The 17,337-nt window shown below is 51.2% G+C and overlaps 1 protein-coding gene across 9 annotated transcripts in view; it reads left to right on the top strand.

Annotated features, from left to right (window-relative positions):
* The first annotated feature begins 2,337 nt into the window (after positions 1–2,337).
* The window catches only part of PUM1 (pumilio RNA binding family member 1), a 96,578-nt gene continuing 81,578 nt past the window's right edge, over positions 2,338–17,337 (top strand). For 7 of the 9 annotated variants that reach the window (XM_068167482.1, XM_068167474.1, XM_068167478.1 and 4 more), the window contains exons 1-2: positions 2,338–2,448; positions 7,680–8,053. In XM_068167482.1, coding sequence (XP_068023583.1) covers positions 7,691–8,053 — 363 coding nt within the window. In that variant the 5' untranslated portion in view covers positions 2,338–2,448; positions 7,680–7,690. The remainder of the gene's footprint in view (positions 2,449–7,679; positions 8,054–17,337) is intronic. The other 2 variants (XM_068167481.1, XM_068167480.1) reach the window with 1 other exon arrangement.

The raw sequence follows: 17,337 nt of genomic DNA, 5'->3' as shown, positions 1-17,337 counted from the left end.
GCTGTTATCTCTGGCTCGCAGCAGAGGGTCAGTGCTGCTCGAGAAGCTCTGTGCCACCAGCAGGAAGATAGCTGGGGGAACAGGCAGCCCCACCAGCGAGGTGGGGTGCTGAGGTTGCCAGTTTGCAAGCACAGCACCCCAAAAGCTGGCCAGCAAAAGCAGGTAGGGACCTGCCAGACCTCCTTCCCCCAGGCTCCACAGCAAAGATATGGTGTGGGAAAGAGCTCCTGACCTCTCAAGCCTGCCCAGATATTTGTCACCACTGAAGCCTTCTATTGGCCCTGGATGTTCAGGAGTTGGTGGGGAACGCAATCAAAGGAGGAAAGGGTGCCTGGACAGATTTATTTGCTCCAGTGTCAAAAGGACACAGTTTTACTAATCACCTCTCTCCCTCTCCATGCCTTGCTCACACCAGTGGTGTTTTGGGGATGTTGCATGGTCCACCATGGCACAGCAGAGCCAGATTTTCAGCTCTACCCGCTGGAAGGTGGAGAATTGATCCAGCTTCACCACCCAAGTGTGCTTCTGATGGGCCGACTGCGTCACCAAGATGGTTTCTTGCTAACAGGGCAGCACAGCTCGGCAGAATGAGCTGCATCTTCATGAGGGATGCTGGCCAGAAGAACCTGCTGAGGTTCCTCATCCAGTGAAGAGCCTGGAGGCAGCCAGACATCACCAACAGGAGCTACCTGTTGCACAGGATCCATGCCACAGCTGTTTGTGGGGTGCTCAAGGCCTGGCAGGGCCCAAGTGCCACACACCTTTGGGCAATACGTTGCAGCTGGGCCTAGCAGAGCAGAGTTTATCACAGTGGGAGTTTGCCAGGTCAAATAAGCCATGCTGGGGCTGATTGAAGGAAGATTTGGGTGGCTCTGCAAGGCTTGCCTTAAAACCTGGCATCGACAGCAAAAGCCTTTGCTCGCTGTTAGCCCTGAAGTTGTCACGGCCAGCCTGGAGCACCTCCCAGGCTGCAGCCATGATCTCTGTCTCCTCACAGATCAGGAGGGTGGCCAGGTGAGGCCTCTCTTCCCCACAAGCCCTGGCTGGCAGGGCTGCAGGCTCCGGGGTGGCCTGAGCACCAGGAAGAGGCAGTGTGGCAGCAGAGACACCCAGCAGCCCTTGGGGGAGAAAATGGATGCAAGCCACGCAGCCAGGGCATGCTTTAATGCTCCACCGGGCGTGGAGCAACTTCTTGTACCTGGAACCACGACCTGGGAAAAGCTCAGACTTGAGGGAAACCTCTTGTCGAGCTCCGTGGGATGCCGTGGCCTGCCAAAGCCCTTTGAAAGGCAGCAGACAGGGCGCTGGGCTGCTGCTTGTTTTGCTCTCTGCCTGCATGTGAGGGCATGCCCCGAGCTGCTTCCCTGTGCAACGCTTTCCTCCCGGGTTTCGCGTGTGCTTTCTCACCTGGCCAAGGGGGAGAGAAAAGATGGCATTCAAATGTCGAGCGCAGGTGCTAACCCACCCCCCCAAAACACAGGAGCAGAAAACCAGCGGTGGCTGCTGGGGAACGAGCTGTCCCTTTAACATGGAGGTGTTACGGCTGGAACTACGGCTCCCAGTGTACAGCGCTTTGTTGTAATGGCCAGACCGGGAGCCTGGCCGGCGCTGGAGCGGCGCACCCTGGGCTCTGTAGTCTCCCCACGGCCCTGGCTTCCACAGCTTGGTTATGGCTGGGAAAGAGCTGTAAGATGCTGGAGTCCAGCCGCTGAGCCAGCACCGCCAAGCCACCTGTAGGGGAGCGGAGCAAGGGAAGGGCACGAAGGGAAAGCAGCCCAGAACTGTGCTTTGCTGCTGGTGCTGGGCTTGGAAGGGTGCAGCGTGAGGGGAAAGCCGCTCTTCCCCCCCGCGCTTCGTGCCACTGGAGCCGTTCTCCATCGCCTTTGTGCGCGCAGGCCCCGGGATGGGGGCTGCTGCCGGGGCAGGGGGCTGGCTCCACGGCGTCCCCGCCGCGGGCTCGGGGGTGTCCAACGGGAGCTGGCTGCGGCGGGCACTCAGCCACGGCCCCGGTAGCCAAGGGAAGGCTGATGGCGGCTCCCTGGGGCTGAGGACGGCCTGTGTTCTCAGACCGGCTGGGGAAGGGGCTGCGCTCAAAGCCTGAGGGCCCCAGCCAGGGCCTGGCTCCGACCCAGCCGGGCCTGGCCATGGAGCGCCGGCGCCCGCAAAGGGCCGCTCAGGAGGGAGCCGGGCACGGCCGGGGCCCCCCCGCGGTGCTGTAGGGCCAGTGCAGGGCGGGCCTGCTGGGGGGAAGGGGCCGCGGGCAGGGCCCGTCCCGGCCCGGGGAGCGGCGGCCCGGCGCCGCTTGGAGCGGCCTCGCCTTCCCGGCGTGCAGCGCGGCGCCCGTCCCCGCCGGGCCGCCATGTTGTCGGAGTGAAAGGCAGGGGGAGAGGCAGGCGGCGAGCGGCCTGGGGGGGGGCCGAGATCCGTCTTCATCCTACCGCTCCGCCCGTGAGTACCGGTACCGGAGCGGGCCTCCACGCGCCGCGCACCCCAGCCGAGCCGCCGATGGGGCCATATTGGTGGGGGGAACGGGCGGAGCGGCGCCAGGCCGCCCCGAAGGCGAGCGGCGGCGGGGCGCTGGCGCCCGGCTCTCCCGCCCGGCTTCTTGTCGGCGCTCCGGGGACCGGGGCCTGGCCCCTATTGTTACCGGGGAGAGGGGGCACGGTGGGCCCTCGCCTCCCGTGAAGGCTGCCGGGCCCCACGCCACCGCGTCCCGGCGGGCAGGGAGAAGGTGGGGGGGGGTTGTTATTGTTGGGGGCCGCAGGCCCATCCCGGCCGGGCGCCCCCCGCCTGCGCTCCCCCGGGCCTGGCCTGTCGCGGTGAGTCTTCCCCGGGGCTCCCTCTTCTCCCCCGAGGGGCCCGGGCCGGCTTGCCGGGGAGAGCCGAAGCTCCGCTTTGTTGCCCCGGGGGGCCCGGCCCCGCGGTGGTGTGGGGGGGGTGGCTGGGTTCCATCACCACCCTGGCCTCGGAGGGGTCTCGGCGGGGCTGGGGAGGGCATCGAGGTTCCTGGCAGGGGAGGGGGACGCTGCCTGGAAAGTGGGGGATCAGGAAAATGCAGACAATACTTCGTGATGTGCTGGGTGACCCTGGGGTGTTGTGTTTGGGGGGGAGGGCTGATTCTGCTTCGCTTTTACCTCCTTTTGGTGCAATAACAGCGTTTAGCCCTTTTCATGCCACGCTTGGGATTTTCAGAGCCTGTCTCTTGCCCCGGCCTGCGACATCCTCGGTTATTTGTTTTTATTGTTGTTTTGGTTTGGTGTGGGGTTTTTTTTTTTTCTCTCTTCCCTTTCCTGGGCAATGTTTAATAAGTTTGTTCCGAGCCGCGATTTCATTAGCCAGATCATGAGTAAGGAATTTCCTTTATGAAGAGGAAAGGACGGGAGGGTGAGGGGCGAGGGGTCGCGTTTGCCTCCCTGGGTTCTGGCGGGGGTGGAGGCGTTCGGTGGGTGCCCACTTCCCTCTCTTCCCGCCGCCTCTCTCCGGGGTTGCAGGAAAACACCGGCTTCAGCCTGAAAACTTCTTGTAGGCCACAGCGCTGGCGAACAATGGCTGGGCTTCCATCGCCAGGCCAACTTCCCAAACACAACTCCCTCCCCCCGCCCCCAACACACCGCATCCCAAACTCTTCTCTTTTGTGCTTGAACTTTGGGAGCTGCGCGTCGTGTGCTGACTGATTTATTTTTTTTTTCCCCCTTCGTTCTATTCTGTTATTTTGGGGAGGAGTCACCGTCCCTGGAGGTGTTCAAGAAGCGTGCGGACATGGCACTTTGGGCTGCGGTTTGATGGCCGTGCTGGAGTTAGGTCGATGGTTGGACTCGGTGATCGTAGAGGTCTTTTCCAACCCAAACGATTCTGTGAATGTTGGAATAAGCTGCGAGCTCTGTGCGCAGAGCTGTGCTGTCCCCGGATTAAAGCCTCCTGCTTCAGCGTCTTGCTTCCGACTCGCTCTGGGGATGGCTCCCAAGTTTTTGTTGCCTGGGGAGCGTCCCATAATCGAAAGGATTTTGCTCATGGTGATAACACGGAGGGGTTTATTTACACGAGGTGTTTTTATTGAGGAGGGGAAAGAGAGTCGCCTGCTTTGAGCGTGTTAAACCTTTGTTTGTAAATAGCTAGCCCTTCCCGGCAAACAGTTTACCTCGGCGAAGTGTATTCTGTGTTTGAAAGAAGAACCGGGGAAGGAGAAGGATCCTCGTGGCCCTGAGCAGCGTGAGCCTCGCAGCTGGCTCCTGCCTGTGCCTTGTGTAGGTGACTTCCCATATTTCGGATGCTCCGTCGGGGCTGAATGACAGGATTCAGCTGTCGGCTGCGGTTCACTCGGCCCTGCCATCAAAACACGGCCTGCGACTAAACTTGAACTACCCAGAATGCTGCCTTCCCCTTTGCTCCCTTTCAAAATGTCGCCTTTGCCAAGTTTTCTGCTGGTGTTGGGAGCTGCCTCGCCTGTGGCAGACCGAAGAGGAAGCGCCTGGGAGCAGGAGGCACTTGGGTGGTTCTTTGTAGTATGGTGACTGAAGTTTTCGAGAGCTTCAAAGCCCCCAAATCTTATCCTACCGCAGTTATTAATGATGTGCATGGAAATTAAAGCAGGAATTAATCTGAGTGAGCAAAGAATGCTCACAGCCTTCTGAGGGAGGACAGTAGGGGCTGTGCAGTTGCCACCAGCCACTTTGTACAGTGCGTTTGTGCTGGGAACAGAGCTTGTCCCATGCAGAGATACCTGAAACTCCCTCTGGATTCACAGTATCTTCCTGGGTTTTTAAAGCCTGCCCTGAGATAACTTGTAACCCCCCTGCTCAGGTTTTACTGTCTGCAATTAATACAGAGCTCAACTTCTGATACGTGCATTTTTTACTAGCAGTTAATTTTTTTCCTCCTTGCTACACAGAGGAGCTTTATTGCTTCATTTTGTGCTGCTGAAGGATTTTGGTAACGTTTATTAAAGTGAAACTAAGGGGAAATGCCATTCACTGGCAGTATTGTGGTGTAAACCAGTGAAGGTTTAGTAATGCCAGGTTGCTGTCACAGTGTGTTTCACAAAGGATTTGGGGAAGGTTCAGTGATTTGCAGGTCTTCTGGAAGACAGAGGAGTGAGGTGTGTGGAATGTTGCTGGTGGAGGTCTCTACAGCGCCCTGTGGAGCTGTTGTTTATGTGGCCTTGGAACAAATGTGAACAAATGTGTTGCAGAGGCAATTAAAATAATCTCACCTCTGTTGCTCTTGCAGGTATTTCCCCTGAACGTTAACCCTGTTCTCTGTTAATGGGACAGGCCTGACACAGTTTAATGAGAGAAGGCATTTTGGGGGGTTTTTGGTGTCATTTTTCTCTCTTTGCTGTTAGGATATTGTTCTTGGAAGTTGCCTGTGGTAGCTGCCTGTTGTTCAGAGTGACTGAGCAGGGGAGGAACAGAGCTGCCTTGTAGGCCCTGCGAGCTACTGTCAGGATGAGGGCCGAGGTTTGCAGCCCCTAAGGTACCAGAGTAAAAGCGTTTTGAGGCTGGTGTGTGGCTGCGATGAAAGTCTGTGAGGTCTTTCCACCCCAGTGTCGTCCTTTGTGGGGTTGCCTTTGGTAACTGAAGCCATAAACTAGTGATCTTCTGAAAAACAGTGATTCTGGCCATCCTGGGCATTGGGAACCGCTTTGGGTTTGTGTGTGCTCTGCATGGGCTGGACCTTACATAACCGGGGAGACGCTTCGGTGTTCACACGTGTAAGGTGTTTGCTGCTCTCAGCATCAGCCCATAGTGGTGTGTGAAAACAACAAGCAAACCTCTCTGGGTTAATGCTGCTGGGATGGAGAGTTATAGAATAGTTGGACTCACTAATCTTGAAGGTCTTTTCAAGCAAAGTAATTCTGTGATGCTCTTAAATTATTTGGGGGATAGTAAATGAGTGAGTTGCTGCCAGTTGTCCTTTTGTCCGCAGATGATTTTGGGTCTGTTCAGAGCCTTGGGGTATTTCAGTGTTGGATGGGCTTTATGACTTGTCCAGCTCTCCCCTGGTGCTGTCAGGAGTGGGACCAGCACTGCTGGCAGCTCCAGCTCTGGAAGGTTCTGCCAAGATCCCAAGGCACCAAGAGGTTAGCTGCCCATTCTCCAGGGAATCTCACACTGAACGTGCTGGTGTGTTTTACCATCGCATGGCCAAAGCCACCTCTGGATTTTGCAGGAAGAGTGCTCATTCTGTTTGGGAGTTTATTAACAGCAGAAGCACGAATCCAGTGTTTCTGCTGTTTACCATGAAGGTGGTGAGGCGCTGGAACAGGTTGCTCAGAGAAGTTTTGGAGGCTCCAAGCCTGGAAGTGTTCAGCGGCAGGTTGGATGAGGCTCTGAGCGACCTGGTCTGGTAGGAAGACGATCTTTAAGGTCTCTAGATGATCTTCTACGATTTAAAGCTTGCATTTTGAGGGAAAAAAAAAGCCCTGTTGCTTTGATGCTTTGTGTGACTGAGTGGACACATTGTGATACAGAGACTGGTGTATTGATTGAAGATCTGCCTCCTAATTCGTGGGCTGTAAACAAGCACAACAGGCTCTGGTGGTGGAATCTGCCTTCCCCTGGCTTCTTTGGGAGCTTTTTCCAGCCGTTCTCCATGGCAGTGCTCCAGCTGGGGCTTTGTCCATTGCATAAATTGCCATTTTGATGTGGTTCTAATGGGTACCTTGCATGAATCTTGCCTTTACTGCTAACTCTTGGCAGCACAAAATGTGACATTTTTGGCTAGCTCTCTCTCTTTTTTTCCCTATGATATTTTAGTTGCTGGGTTAATGGAGCAAATAACTGTGTTAAAATCATCAGATCTGGCATCGTGGTGCTGCCCTGCCAGTCTCAAGATGGGTGTGTTATTTAAGATGTAAAGCCAAACCTGTGGGGATTTCACAGAGTCACGAGCACAGAATGTTGGGGCTTGGAAGGGGCCTCTGGAGATCACAGAATCACAGAATGGTAGAGGTTGGAAGGGATCTCTGGAGTCCAAACCCCGTGCCAAATCAGGATCACCCTAGGCAGGCCACACATGAACATGTCCAGGCAGGTTTTGAAAGTCTCCAGAGAAGACTTCCCCACCTCTCTGGGCAGCCTTCTTCAGGGCTGTGGCATCCTCGTTCCTGTCCTGAAAGGAATTGGAGCCAATCACTGATAGAATTACAGACGTCAGATTTAGACTTAGTGTTTTAAAACCTACATACAAAAGACTCTGCACTTGAAACTGATTGATTCTTGTGGAATGATAAACAGAGGCTTCATTCTTCCCAGAAAACAGAGGCAGAGTTCATGATTTCATAGAATGTTAAGGGTAGGAAGGGACCTCTGGAGATCAAGTCAGCCGCCCCCCAGAGCAGGATCACCTCGGGCAGGTCACACAGGAACACATCCAGGCAGGTTTTGAAAGTATCCAGAGAAGGAGATTCCACAACCTCTCTGGGCAGCCTGCTCCAGGACTCTGGCACCCTCACACCAAGGAAGCTTTTACGTGTGCTGTGGTGGAACCTCTTGTGTTCCATCCTGTACTTGTTGTTCCTTGTCCTATTGCTGGGCACCACTGACCCCCTTCATCTTGACACCCACCTCTCAGATATTTATAGAAATTAATAAGATCCCCTCTCAGGCTTCTCAAGACTAAAGAGCCCCAGTTCATGCTTTTTTTCCTTCTTTCTCTCCCTTGGCCTCTCCCCTCCATAGGTGCTGGTGGAATGAGCGTTGCGTGTGTTTTGAAGAGAAAAGCAGTACTCTGGCAGGACTCGTTCAGCCCCCACCTGAAGCAGCACGCTCAAGATACAGCTAATCCCACCATGCCTGTTGTACTGACATCTGGAACAGGGTCCCAGGCTCAGCCACAGCCAGCTGCAAACCAGGCACTTGCAGCAGGGACACACTCCAGCCCTGTTCCTGGGTCCATCGGGGTCGCAGGCCGCTCCCAGGACGACGCTATGGTGGATTACTTCTTCCAGAGGCAGCATGGTGAGCAGCTTGGGGGAGGAGGAAGTGGTGGAGGCGGCTATAATAACAGCAAACATCGTTGGCCTACTGGGGATAACATTCATGCAGAGCATCAGGTAAAAAACCAGTTCCATGTTTCCAAACTCCACACGTTGAATGCTTTGGGCTTGTGCTAGATGCTTTTAATGACACTTTTCCGAGCTTCAGCAGGTTGTGGTGCGGGTGGGAAATGGCAAGGGCTTTACTTTTTGTTTTCTCTTTTCAGGATCGTGAGGCCTTGGTTGTTCTAAGCTGAAATGTTTCTGCTCTTGAGGGTGTTGAAACCCCAGTCCACTCCCTTGACAGTCGAATGTTGATCGTTGCCTTTTATTGATTTTTGTTGTTGTTTTGGCTGTGTGGAGCAGCGTGGCAGTGGCTGCTGCTGCCTTTCAGAGCTGGTGCTGTGGTTAAATAATTCTTATGTAATGGTATTACAAAACTGCCAATGATGTAGGTTGGGCTCTCACCGTTCCCAGTAGTGAAAAACACAGCTCTGGAAGTTGCTGGTAATGTGTTTTCCTGGGTTTCTTTGCTTGTTTGGTTTGGGTTGGGTTTTTTGAGTTATAATTGGGAGGGGAAGGAGCTATTAATGTGCTTAGCTGACCTGAGAACCACCTTAATAATCCTATGAAATGGTGTTTTTAGCCACTCAGCTCACTTCTGGCAGTGACTTCAGGTTTAGCCAGGGTAGTGGGCCCAGCCATGTCTCGGTAGCAGTGTTTACTAGCAGCCTTTTCAGGAGCTGCATTGTCAGATGCGCTGAGTGAAACGAGTGCATGACTCACTGGGGCTGGCTGGCTCTGACCCGTGAGGAGCTCCTCAAAGGAGAAGTGCTTCCTCTGCTGAGAGAGCACAGCTTCACTGTAAGCATGTTTAAGAAAGGAATGATTCCCACAGACGCTGTCAGAGCAGCAGACACAAAGCTTTTGCAACCCTTATGAGTATCTCTGGCCTCCAGTTTCTCAAATGAAAGGGAACTAGTCCTTGTTCCTTTGCCCAGCCTCCCCAGGGGATGTGTTGCCATCCAGACCATTTAAAAGCAAACATTGCAGTGAATTTTGCAACCTCGCTGAAGTCAGTGTGTACATCAACAAAGCAGTAAACCCAAGTGCCCTGTTAAGTTGTTCTGGAAGAAAAAAATCACATAAAATCCTGCAATGTGAACTGAGTAGCTGGAGGAGCACTGTGGTTGTTCCCTTCTGTGGCAGCACAGTGTTCAGTGCAGTTATTGCTTAAAGGAAAGGACTGCATGGAAATGAGATGCAACTTTTCTCTTAACATCCAGAGTTTCCAGTTGCTAAATGTAAAACTTGTTTCAAGAGACATTGATGGAAGAGATCTTAGTTGTGTGAGTAGCAGAAATGTCTGAGGGGCTGCAGCTTGCAGGTTTTGGAGATGAAAGCTGTCCCAGGGTCTGGTGTGGATGGAGATCTTCAGGCAGGACCTGCTGGTGTTTGGACCTTCTGTGGCAAGATGACTTCATGCATTAAAATGAGTGTCATAAAGTTCTTCATCCCTTTTTTCTCCAACTCAAGCTATTGTTTGGTTTTCTCTGAAAAGGAAAGACAACAAATCTCACTGGAGACTGAGGGGGCAGAGAGGAGACACCCAGATTCTGCAGCCACTGATGGTGGTGCTGGCATTTGAGCTGTTTTTTACCACATTCTTTAGTAGACTTGAACTTTTACTTGAGCAAAAGAGTCCTTCCTGGAGCAGAGGCTTGCCCTGCTCTCAGGAGATGTTTCTGCAGGAAATCAAGCTGAGGAATAGCAACTTCTTGAATGAAGTGATACTGGTAACTGTGCCACTTCATGGAAGAAAAACTCATTAGCTTATAGCAGTTTAAATGAACTCTTAAAGACACAGTGCCTGTGTTCTGTGGAGGCAGAACACTTCTGAGCAGGTTGCATGGATGAAATACACCTGCAGGGTTAAACTCCCAAGGTCCTGTGTGGTGCTTTCTCTGGTGTTGCCCCATATGTTGTGTGATCTGAAGCTCAGGAGAGTCCCACTCCAACATAATTAGTGTTGGGACCTTCCCTTTCTGTGGCCTGGTGGTTTTTATGTTGGCTGTAGTGTCTTTGGTGTTGTGTGTGGAGTGTGCATCTCTACACCACTCCTTGTGATTTTTTTCACAGCCAGCCCTGAGATGGCCACTGACCCTATTCTGTTGTGGTTTATTTGATACCCTGTACTCCAATGAGCAGTTTTATCTCTGTATTCATTGCTCCAGCCTTTCCTGAGTGCCTCTTCTCTGTGATTCTCTGTTTGCCTCAGGGTTTTGCCTGCTGGGAAGCAGAACACAGGATATGTAATCCTGATACTGCCATTCCTTCTGACTTCTTGGCCGCCTCTGCATCTGCTTCTTAAATTATAAATTCCTGCAAGCAAGGGCTAACCTTATGCATGCAAAATGAATTAATTCAGTTTGGGCTTAGCTGGGATAGGATTGAATTTGTCCTGCAAGAGCAGAAGTGGAAGGAAGTGCTGGGACATGCAGGGGAATCATCAGGGGGTGTCTGCTCAGTCTCACAGATGTGGGTTAGAGCCTGTCCAGAGGAGGCTGTGAAGATCATCTGAGGGCTGAAGCACCCCTCCTATGGGGGCAGGCTGAGAGAGTTGGATCTGTTCAGCCTGGAAAAGGGAAGGCTCCAGGATGACCTTAGAGCAGCCTCCCAGGATGTAAAGGGGGCTACAGGAGAGCTGGGAAGGGACTTTGTACTAAGGCAGGGATGTGGGGGCTGGTGGCTTCAAACTGGAAGAAGCTGGGTTTAGATGAAACATGAGGAAAAAATTGTTCCTCATGAGGTTAGTGAAACACTGGAACAGGTTGTCCAGACAAGTCATGGAAGCTCCAAGCCTGGAAGTTTTGAAGGCTGGGTTGGATGGGGCCTTGAGCAGCTTTGCCTGGCAGGGGGTGTCCCCCCTGGCAGGGGGATTTGAAGTAGATGATTTTGAAGGTCCCTTCCAACCCAACCCTTTCTGTGTCTTTAAATTACTGTACTTTAGGCTTTCAAAGCTAATGCAGCGAGGAGTTTGCTGCCTTGAAGACTGGTTAGGAAACTTGGTAGCTAAAAGATAATGGAAAGTCAGAAAAAATAATTACAGGGTAATATAGGTTAATGCCTGCCTAGAGCTTGGGAGGCTGGAATTAAAGGTAGAGGGATTTTTTTTGTTGTTGTTTAATTGTGGAATCCCAGTTTGTCCTTTGTTCTGTAGGTAGCCAGACATCTGTCTATGGGGGTGATAATACTCCAGTGATTTTTTACCAAATGATAGCATTTCAGCAGGGGCTGTTAAATAGCTGTGAGAGCTGTGAGTCAGAGCTTATTTATGGGCTCCTGTCTTCCCATTTTTGTGGGGTTGCCTGCTCCTCCCTCTCCTATCAGCTCGGAGAATCCAGCTGGGAATGGCTTTAGGAGGGAGGGCTTAAGACTAAGTTTCCCTGCTCCCAGGGAAGCAGGCAGTGTCCTCGTGTTGTGCACCCCAGGAAAATGCTGGGTCTCTGTATGTTTTACCTGGAAACTTTCTCTGTTTCCCCTCCTGCTCCTTCTTGATGAGGAAAAAACAATTACATTTTTAGATAAAATAAAGGAATTGAGATTCTACTGTCCTCCTGCATGTTTGGATACCAAACATACCCACATCAGCAGCACATGTTGGAAACTCCTTTGTTCCTGAAGCAGTGGTGGAATTAGACTTTTTTTTTTTTTATCCCCTGGATTGAAATCTCTGAACTCCTAAGCAAAATTCAGGCTGTGAGCAGCTACAAGTACTTCAACACCAAGTTTCACATGGAAGATGCCAAGTCTTGTCTGCACCATTCACTCTTCTCTCTTTAGAACCATAGGAAACAGAAACGTTGTGGTTGGGAAAGGCCTTTAAGCTTACTGAGTCCAACTGGTCTCTAACTCTGCAAGACTGGGGCTAAACCATAGTCCTCAGCACCACATCTCTGCTTCTTCAAAACACCTCCAGGGATGGGGATCCAACCACCTCCCTAGGGAGCATGCTCAGTCTTTGAGAACACTTCCAGTGAAGAAAGCTTTTGTTTGTTTGTTTTCTCATGTCCAACCTAAACCTCCTCCCTGCTGCAACTTGTGGCCATTACCTCTCATCTTATCATTTGTTACTGGGGAGAAGAGACCAAAGCCCCAACTTACTCCAGTCTCCTTACAGGGAGTTGTAGAGAGCCAAAAGGTCTCCCCTCAGCCTCCTTTTCTCCATGCTGAACAACCCCAGGTCCCTCAGCTGCTCTTCACCAGCCTCTTTCTCCAGACCCTCCACCAGCTTTATTTCCCAGAAGGCAACAACCTGGACATGCTTCAGCCCCTCAATGTTCTTCTTAGAGTGAGGGTCTCAAAACTGAACCTAATATTTGAGGTGTGGTCTCACCATTGCCCAGACCAAGGGGACAGCCCCTGCCCTGGTCCTGCTGGCCACACTACTGGTTGATCCAGGCCAGGATGCTGGTGGCCTTCTTGGCCACCTGGGCACACACTGACTTGTCTTCAGCTGCTGTTGACTGGCACCTGCAGGTCCTTGTCCACCAGGCAGTTTCCAGCCTCTCTGCCCAGAGCCTGGCACATTCATGGGGATGCTGTGACTCCAGGTGCAGGACCCAGCACTCAGCCTTGTTTATCCACAGAAATCAACAAGATGAAGTTGAGTGTCAGTGCCCACCAGTAATGATTAGATTTGAACTGGAGGTTAAGGCTGTCATTCACCTGTGGTGCTCAGTTACTCTTCAGGCTGTGGGAACAGAGTTCTGATAGCTGCTCCAGCCTGGTTTTGTGCTGTTTATCCTGCAAAAAAATGGTTGGGAATCAGCACCTCTCCTCACATAGATGAGTGGAGAGGTGCAGGATGGTCTGGGTTGGATTTGTCCTGGTTGGGAGAGATTGCAGATCTCATTACAAATTCAAACAGCCGTTTACTGCTCCTGAGGGGAGTGGAAAGCTGGTGGAGATACTCAGCTGGGAGAAGTTATCAACACTGAGCAGGTTTTTAGGAAAACTGGCTGGGTTCTCTTTGCTGGGGTCTCCTGTGGCTGGTGTCTGCCTCTATGTGCTCAAACTGGAGCAGAGAGAAGCTGCTCTGGTGGTGGTCCCTTCTGAATTGCAGAGTGGATGTACTCAGACTGTCTGAACTGCAGTTGGGGCAGTGGGGGGAGTTGCTTAGCAGAAGCAAATGATGGTAGGGATTTACTTTCTTTGAGAGCATGTTTAATTAATAATTGGAGACAATAGAACTCTGCAGGGATCATCTTGGTGAATGTGGGGAATTTTTCACATCTAGCTGGTGAAGAATAGTGAGAGCAACAGGCCTGGGGCTGGCTTTTCTGCTCAGTTTTGTCTTTTGGCAGTGTGACCCTGCAGCTTCTTAACTGGGAACTGGCATTCAAGTGGAGCCAGAAGGTGACTCTCCTGGCAGCTGCCCTTCCAGAGCAGTGCTGCTCAAACTGTGGTGCTTGCTGCTGTGGAAGTGTCTGCATTTGACATTGTTTGACAATGTTTGGTGCCTGTTGGCAGGCACCATGACCACTTTGCCTTGAAGTTGTGGCCAGGTCCTCTAAAAAGATTGTGGAAGCTAGGGAAGGAGAAGCTCAGAAATGCCCTCCCAGAGGTCTGTATTCTGATAGCAATATTCCATGTGGCTTGTGTTCCAAGGCAGGTTGGATGGGGCCTTGAGCAAACTGCTCTAGTTGGCAGGGGGGTTGGAACTAGATAATCTTTAAGGTCCCTTCCAACCCAAACCATTCTATGATTCTAAGATCTAGTGTTTATCCTTCCAAAGACAAATCCCCTTTAAGGGACACTTAACTGTTCAGGATGGGGATTTCCTGATGTGCCCATGGGAAGCAGCTAGTATCTGAGAGCTGCTGTGATTCTAATCACCTGGCTTGTTGTCTGGGCTAGTGTTGAAGGCATGGAGAGAATCCTTAATCATGTACACCTTGAGGTAGAACCTGTGGCTCTGCTTTTGAACATTTTCTGATGTGAGCTCCATTACATCTGTTGTATTTTCATGGCTCCTTCCTTGTATGGCAGTGAAGCAGTTGGGACTCCCCTCAGGTTGAAACTGAAATGGCTGTGCTATCTTGATACCCAGCTAATCCAGGACATAATACCTTGCTGAGATGAGATGCCTGCTTCGGCTGATTTGTCCCACAGAGATTGCTTTGTGCTAAAGGGAATTTTGAGAGAAGGAGATCAGAACATTTGATTTAGTTTTCTGCATTGCATTGCCCTTTGAAAAATCCCTCCTGAGATAGAGGGAACATGAGTTGATTGGCTAGGTTGGGTTTTTAAGGGTGGGGATGGGAAAGCCCTTCTGAATAGGGTAGAAAACCCAGCCTGAAATCTGCAGGTCGGTTTAAGAGTCTGCTCCCTCTGAATCTGCTGCTTTTACAGTCCCTGACAGGCAGCTGGCTCGAGCTGGGATTGCACAAGTGACCTGATGTGCTCTCTCTGGTCCATCATCTTTGTAGTCTGCTTCCTTGCTGTGGTGCTTGCTTAAGAAGAGGAAGGTTTCTGCACTATGGATTTGGCACGCTTCAGTGCTTTGAGAAGTGTTTCAGTGAGCGCATAGCACACAATTGTGTTTTCAGCAGAGCTTTGTTAGAGCACAGCTTCTGCTTGTTTTCTTCCTCCCCTCTCCCCATCTTGGCTTTCTCCTTATCAGTTCTGTGGTTTGCTGAGCTGCTGTAACCTCTCTGTGCTCCTGCAGAGCAGGTTGTGGTGCTCGGCATGGGTGAAACTTCAGGTGAGATGCAAGCCATTGTCCGGCCACTTCTTCCTTGCAAGGTAACACCATTGACTTCAACTGCTGCTCAGAAACCACCTCAACAAAGAGCTGTTCCAGAGCAGTGAATCCAGTGGTGGTGTGCCCCAAAACTCACTGGTGGGTGTGTGCTGGGGCAGGTTGCAGGTTGTCTTCTCTGAAGGATGGTCTTGCAGGTCTGCAGGGAACAAACTTTCCTTTGTGCGGATATCATGTGATGCCGTGCTCCCTCCTGACAGCGATCTGCTCTCAGATATCCTGTTGCTCCTCTTTGTTATGGGTAACTTCTGTTCTAGGGCAGTGGTTTTTAGTGAGAGCATCCGACTATGTTAGTTGCTCTGTACAGAAGCTGTGCTTCGGACCTTGGTTCTGCACTGGAGTGAAGCCTGATTGTTATTAAACCCTCAAGTTAGCCCTTAGCAGTCGGTGTGGCATGGGGCTGCTCAAATCTGTCTCTTGACAGAAGTAGTGAGATTGGCACTGGAGTGAGAATCAATGATAGGGCTTGGAAGGGGCCATCGAGGTCCAGCACTGCTCCCAGAGAAGGATCACCCAGGGGAGGTCACACAGGAACATGTCCAGATGGGTCTCGAAAGTCTTTAGAGAAGACTCATTGCTGTGTTCCTTCTTTACACCTTTCTTCCTCTGAGTTTAAATCTCAGAAGGTCAGAGTAGGAGTGAAAGGAACAGATATTAGATGTGATGTAGATAGAGTTTGGGTATCAGGAAGAATTTCTTTGCTGCAGGAGTGGTCAGGGATTGGCACAGGCTGCCCAGGGAGGTGGTGGAGTCCTCATCCCTGCAGGTGTTCAAAAAAGCTGTGGCCCTGTGGGACATGGTGTTGGTAGAAAGTTGGACTTGATGTCTTAGGGAGGACTTTTCCAGCCTTAATGATTCTGTGATAAGCCTTTTGGGGGTGAAACAAGCCAGGTCTTAGTGTAGCCCTGAGTGGCTGCACAGAAACCTCTCCCCACACGCTCCCACCTGGGGAGCAGAAGAGTTTTCCCGAGGCGCAACCAACTCCAGCGAGGCAAAATTCAGGTAGTTTCTTCTGCAATCCAACCTTTGGAAAGTTATTCACTCCCAACAGCCTGTGCCTGAGATGTTGCAGAGCAGCTGAAATTCCACATTGATGAAGCACTTGCCTGGGTGAATCAAATCTGAGGGAAAACATCGTTAGCTGAGGCCGTGGAGCCGTTGGAGAGGCGCCTTGGGCGGCTGTGTTTCTGTGCCCTGAATCGTTAATCGCCTTGGCCCGGTGCCATCTGCAGCATTAGCCAATCCAGGGTTTCAACAGCCCTTTGCTTCCAGTGCTAATGGTAGGAGCAATTCCAGTGATGAATCCTTTACTATAAAAATAGTAGTTAAAGCACCTAATCCTGTCTAAGACGTGTGACTTCACGTTCTTTCTTCACTGACTATTGTTGTAGGAGAGGACTAAAAATAGGGCCATAATCAGTTGATGGAACAGCATATTTTAACCCGGGGTCTGGGTGTGTGTAGTGAGCCTGTTGTTGACACTGTGCTGTGCTTTTCTTGTTGTCAGCTGGGAAACTCTCTTTTCTTTTCCTCTCTGAGGTACTCTGCATGTGCGTGCAGGGTAGGTGTGTTGTAAGGAAGCTGCTCTGTGAGCTTTCAAGGCAGCCACAAACTCTGCCGTTCTCTTACAGCTGAGTGGGAGGCACTCGGTTCCATCTGAAGTTTGTAAACCTTGGGGTAGTTTAAAAAGCTTTTAACGACTTGGGAATGTATGAATTAAGTGCTGCAGAATAGACTCATTGAATTGTTTGGATTGGAAAAGGCCTTAAAGATTTTCAAGTCCAATCATCAACACAGCACCACCGTGACCATTAAACCCTGTCCCCAAGTGCCATGGCCACATATTTTGTGAACACCTCCCGGCATGGTGACTCCACCACTTCCCTGGGCAGCCTGTTCCAGTCCCTGACCACTCTTGCAGCAAAGAAATTCTTCTTCATCCCCAACCTAAACCTCCCCAGCACAATTTCAGGCTGTTTCCTCTCATTTATTACCTGACACTAGAGTGCACCTCACTGCAACCTCCTCTCAGGGAGCTGTAGTGAGCAATGGGGTCTCCCCTCAGCCTCCTTTACTCCAGAATGAACACCCCCAGTTCCCTCAGCTGCTTCTCACCAGCCCTGTTCTCCAGACCCTTCCCCAGCTTTGTTGCCATTCTCATTTGGGCTGTTGAGTTATATATGTATTTTTCTTCTCTCTCTTCTAAGACTGTTTTACTCAAGCAGCAGCCTAAGCAATTTTGATACTTCTCATTCTTCCTGTCTCAATCCCAGTGTTCCTTCAGTAAAGCTGACTTTTTTTCTTTAAGGGGAATGTTTTACTAGAAAATAAAGAGTTTGGATTTTTCCTATTACAGATTGAGCAGGATTTAAAATGTGGAGGCCTAATGGATGGAAACTTTACACCACACTTGCCTTTTCACACTTGCAGAGTCCACCTAAGTTAAAAATAAATACCCAAGTAAAAAAATCACACTTTTGAGGTGCTCTGGATAAACACCAAGCAGGAAGAACTTGGAATCTCTCCTCTCTTCTCACAG

The sequence above is a fragment of the Melanerpes formicivorus genome, unplaced genomic scaffold (genome assembly GCF_026170545.1).
Source record: "Melanerpes formicivorus ecotype bairdi unplaced genomic scaffold, bMelFor1.0.p_v2 SCAF_118, whole genome shotgun sequence".
Lineage (NCBI taxonomy): Eukaryota > Metazoa > Chordata > Aves > Piciformes > Picidae > Melanerpes > Melanerpes formicivorus.
Note: the sequence above shows the minus strand (reverse complement) of the source record. Positions and strands in the feature narration are given on the sequence as shown.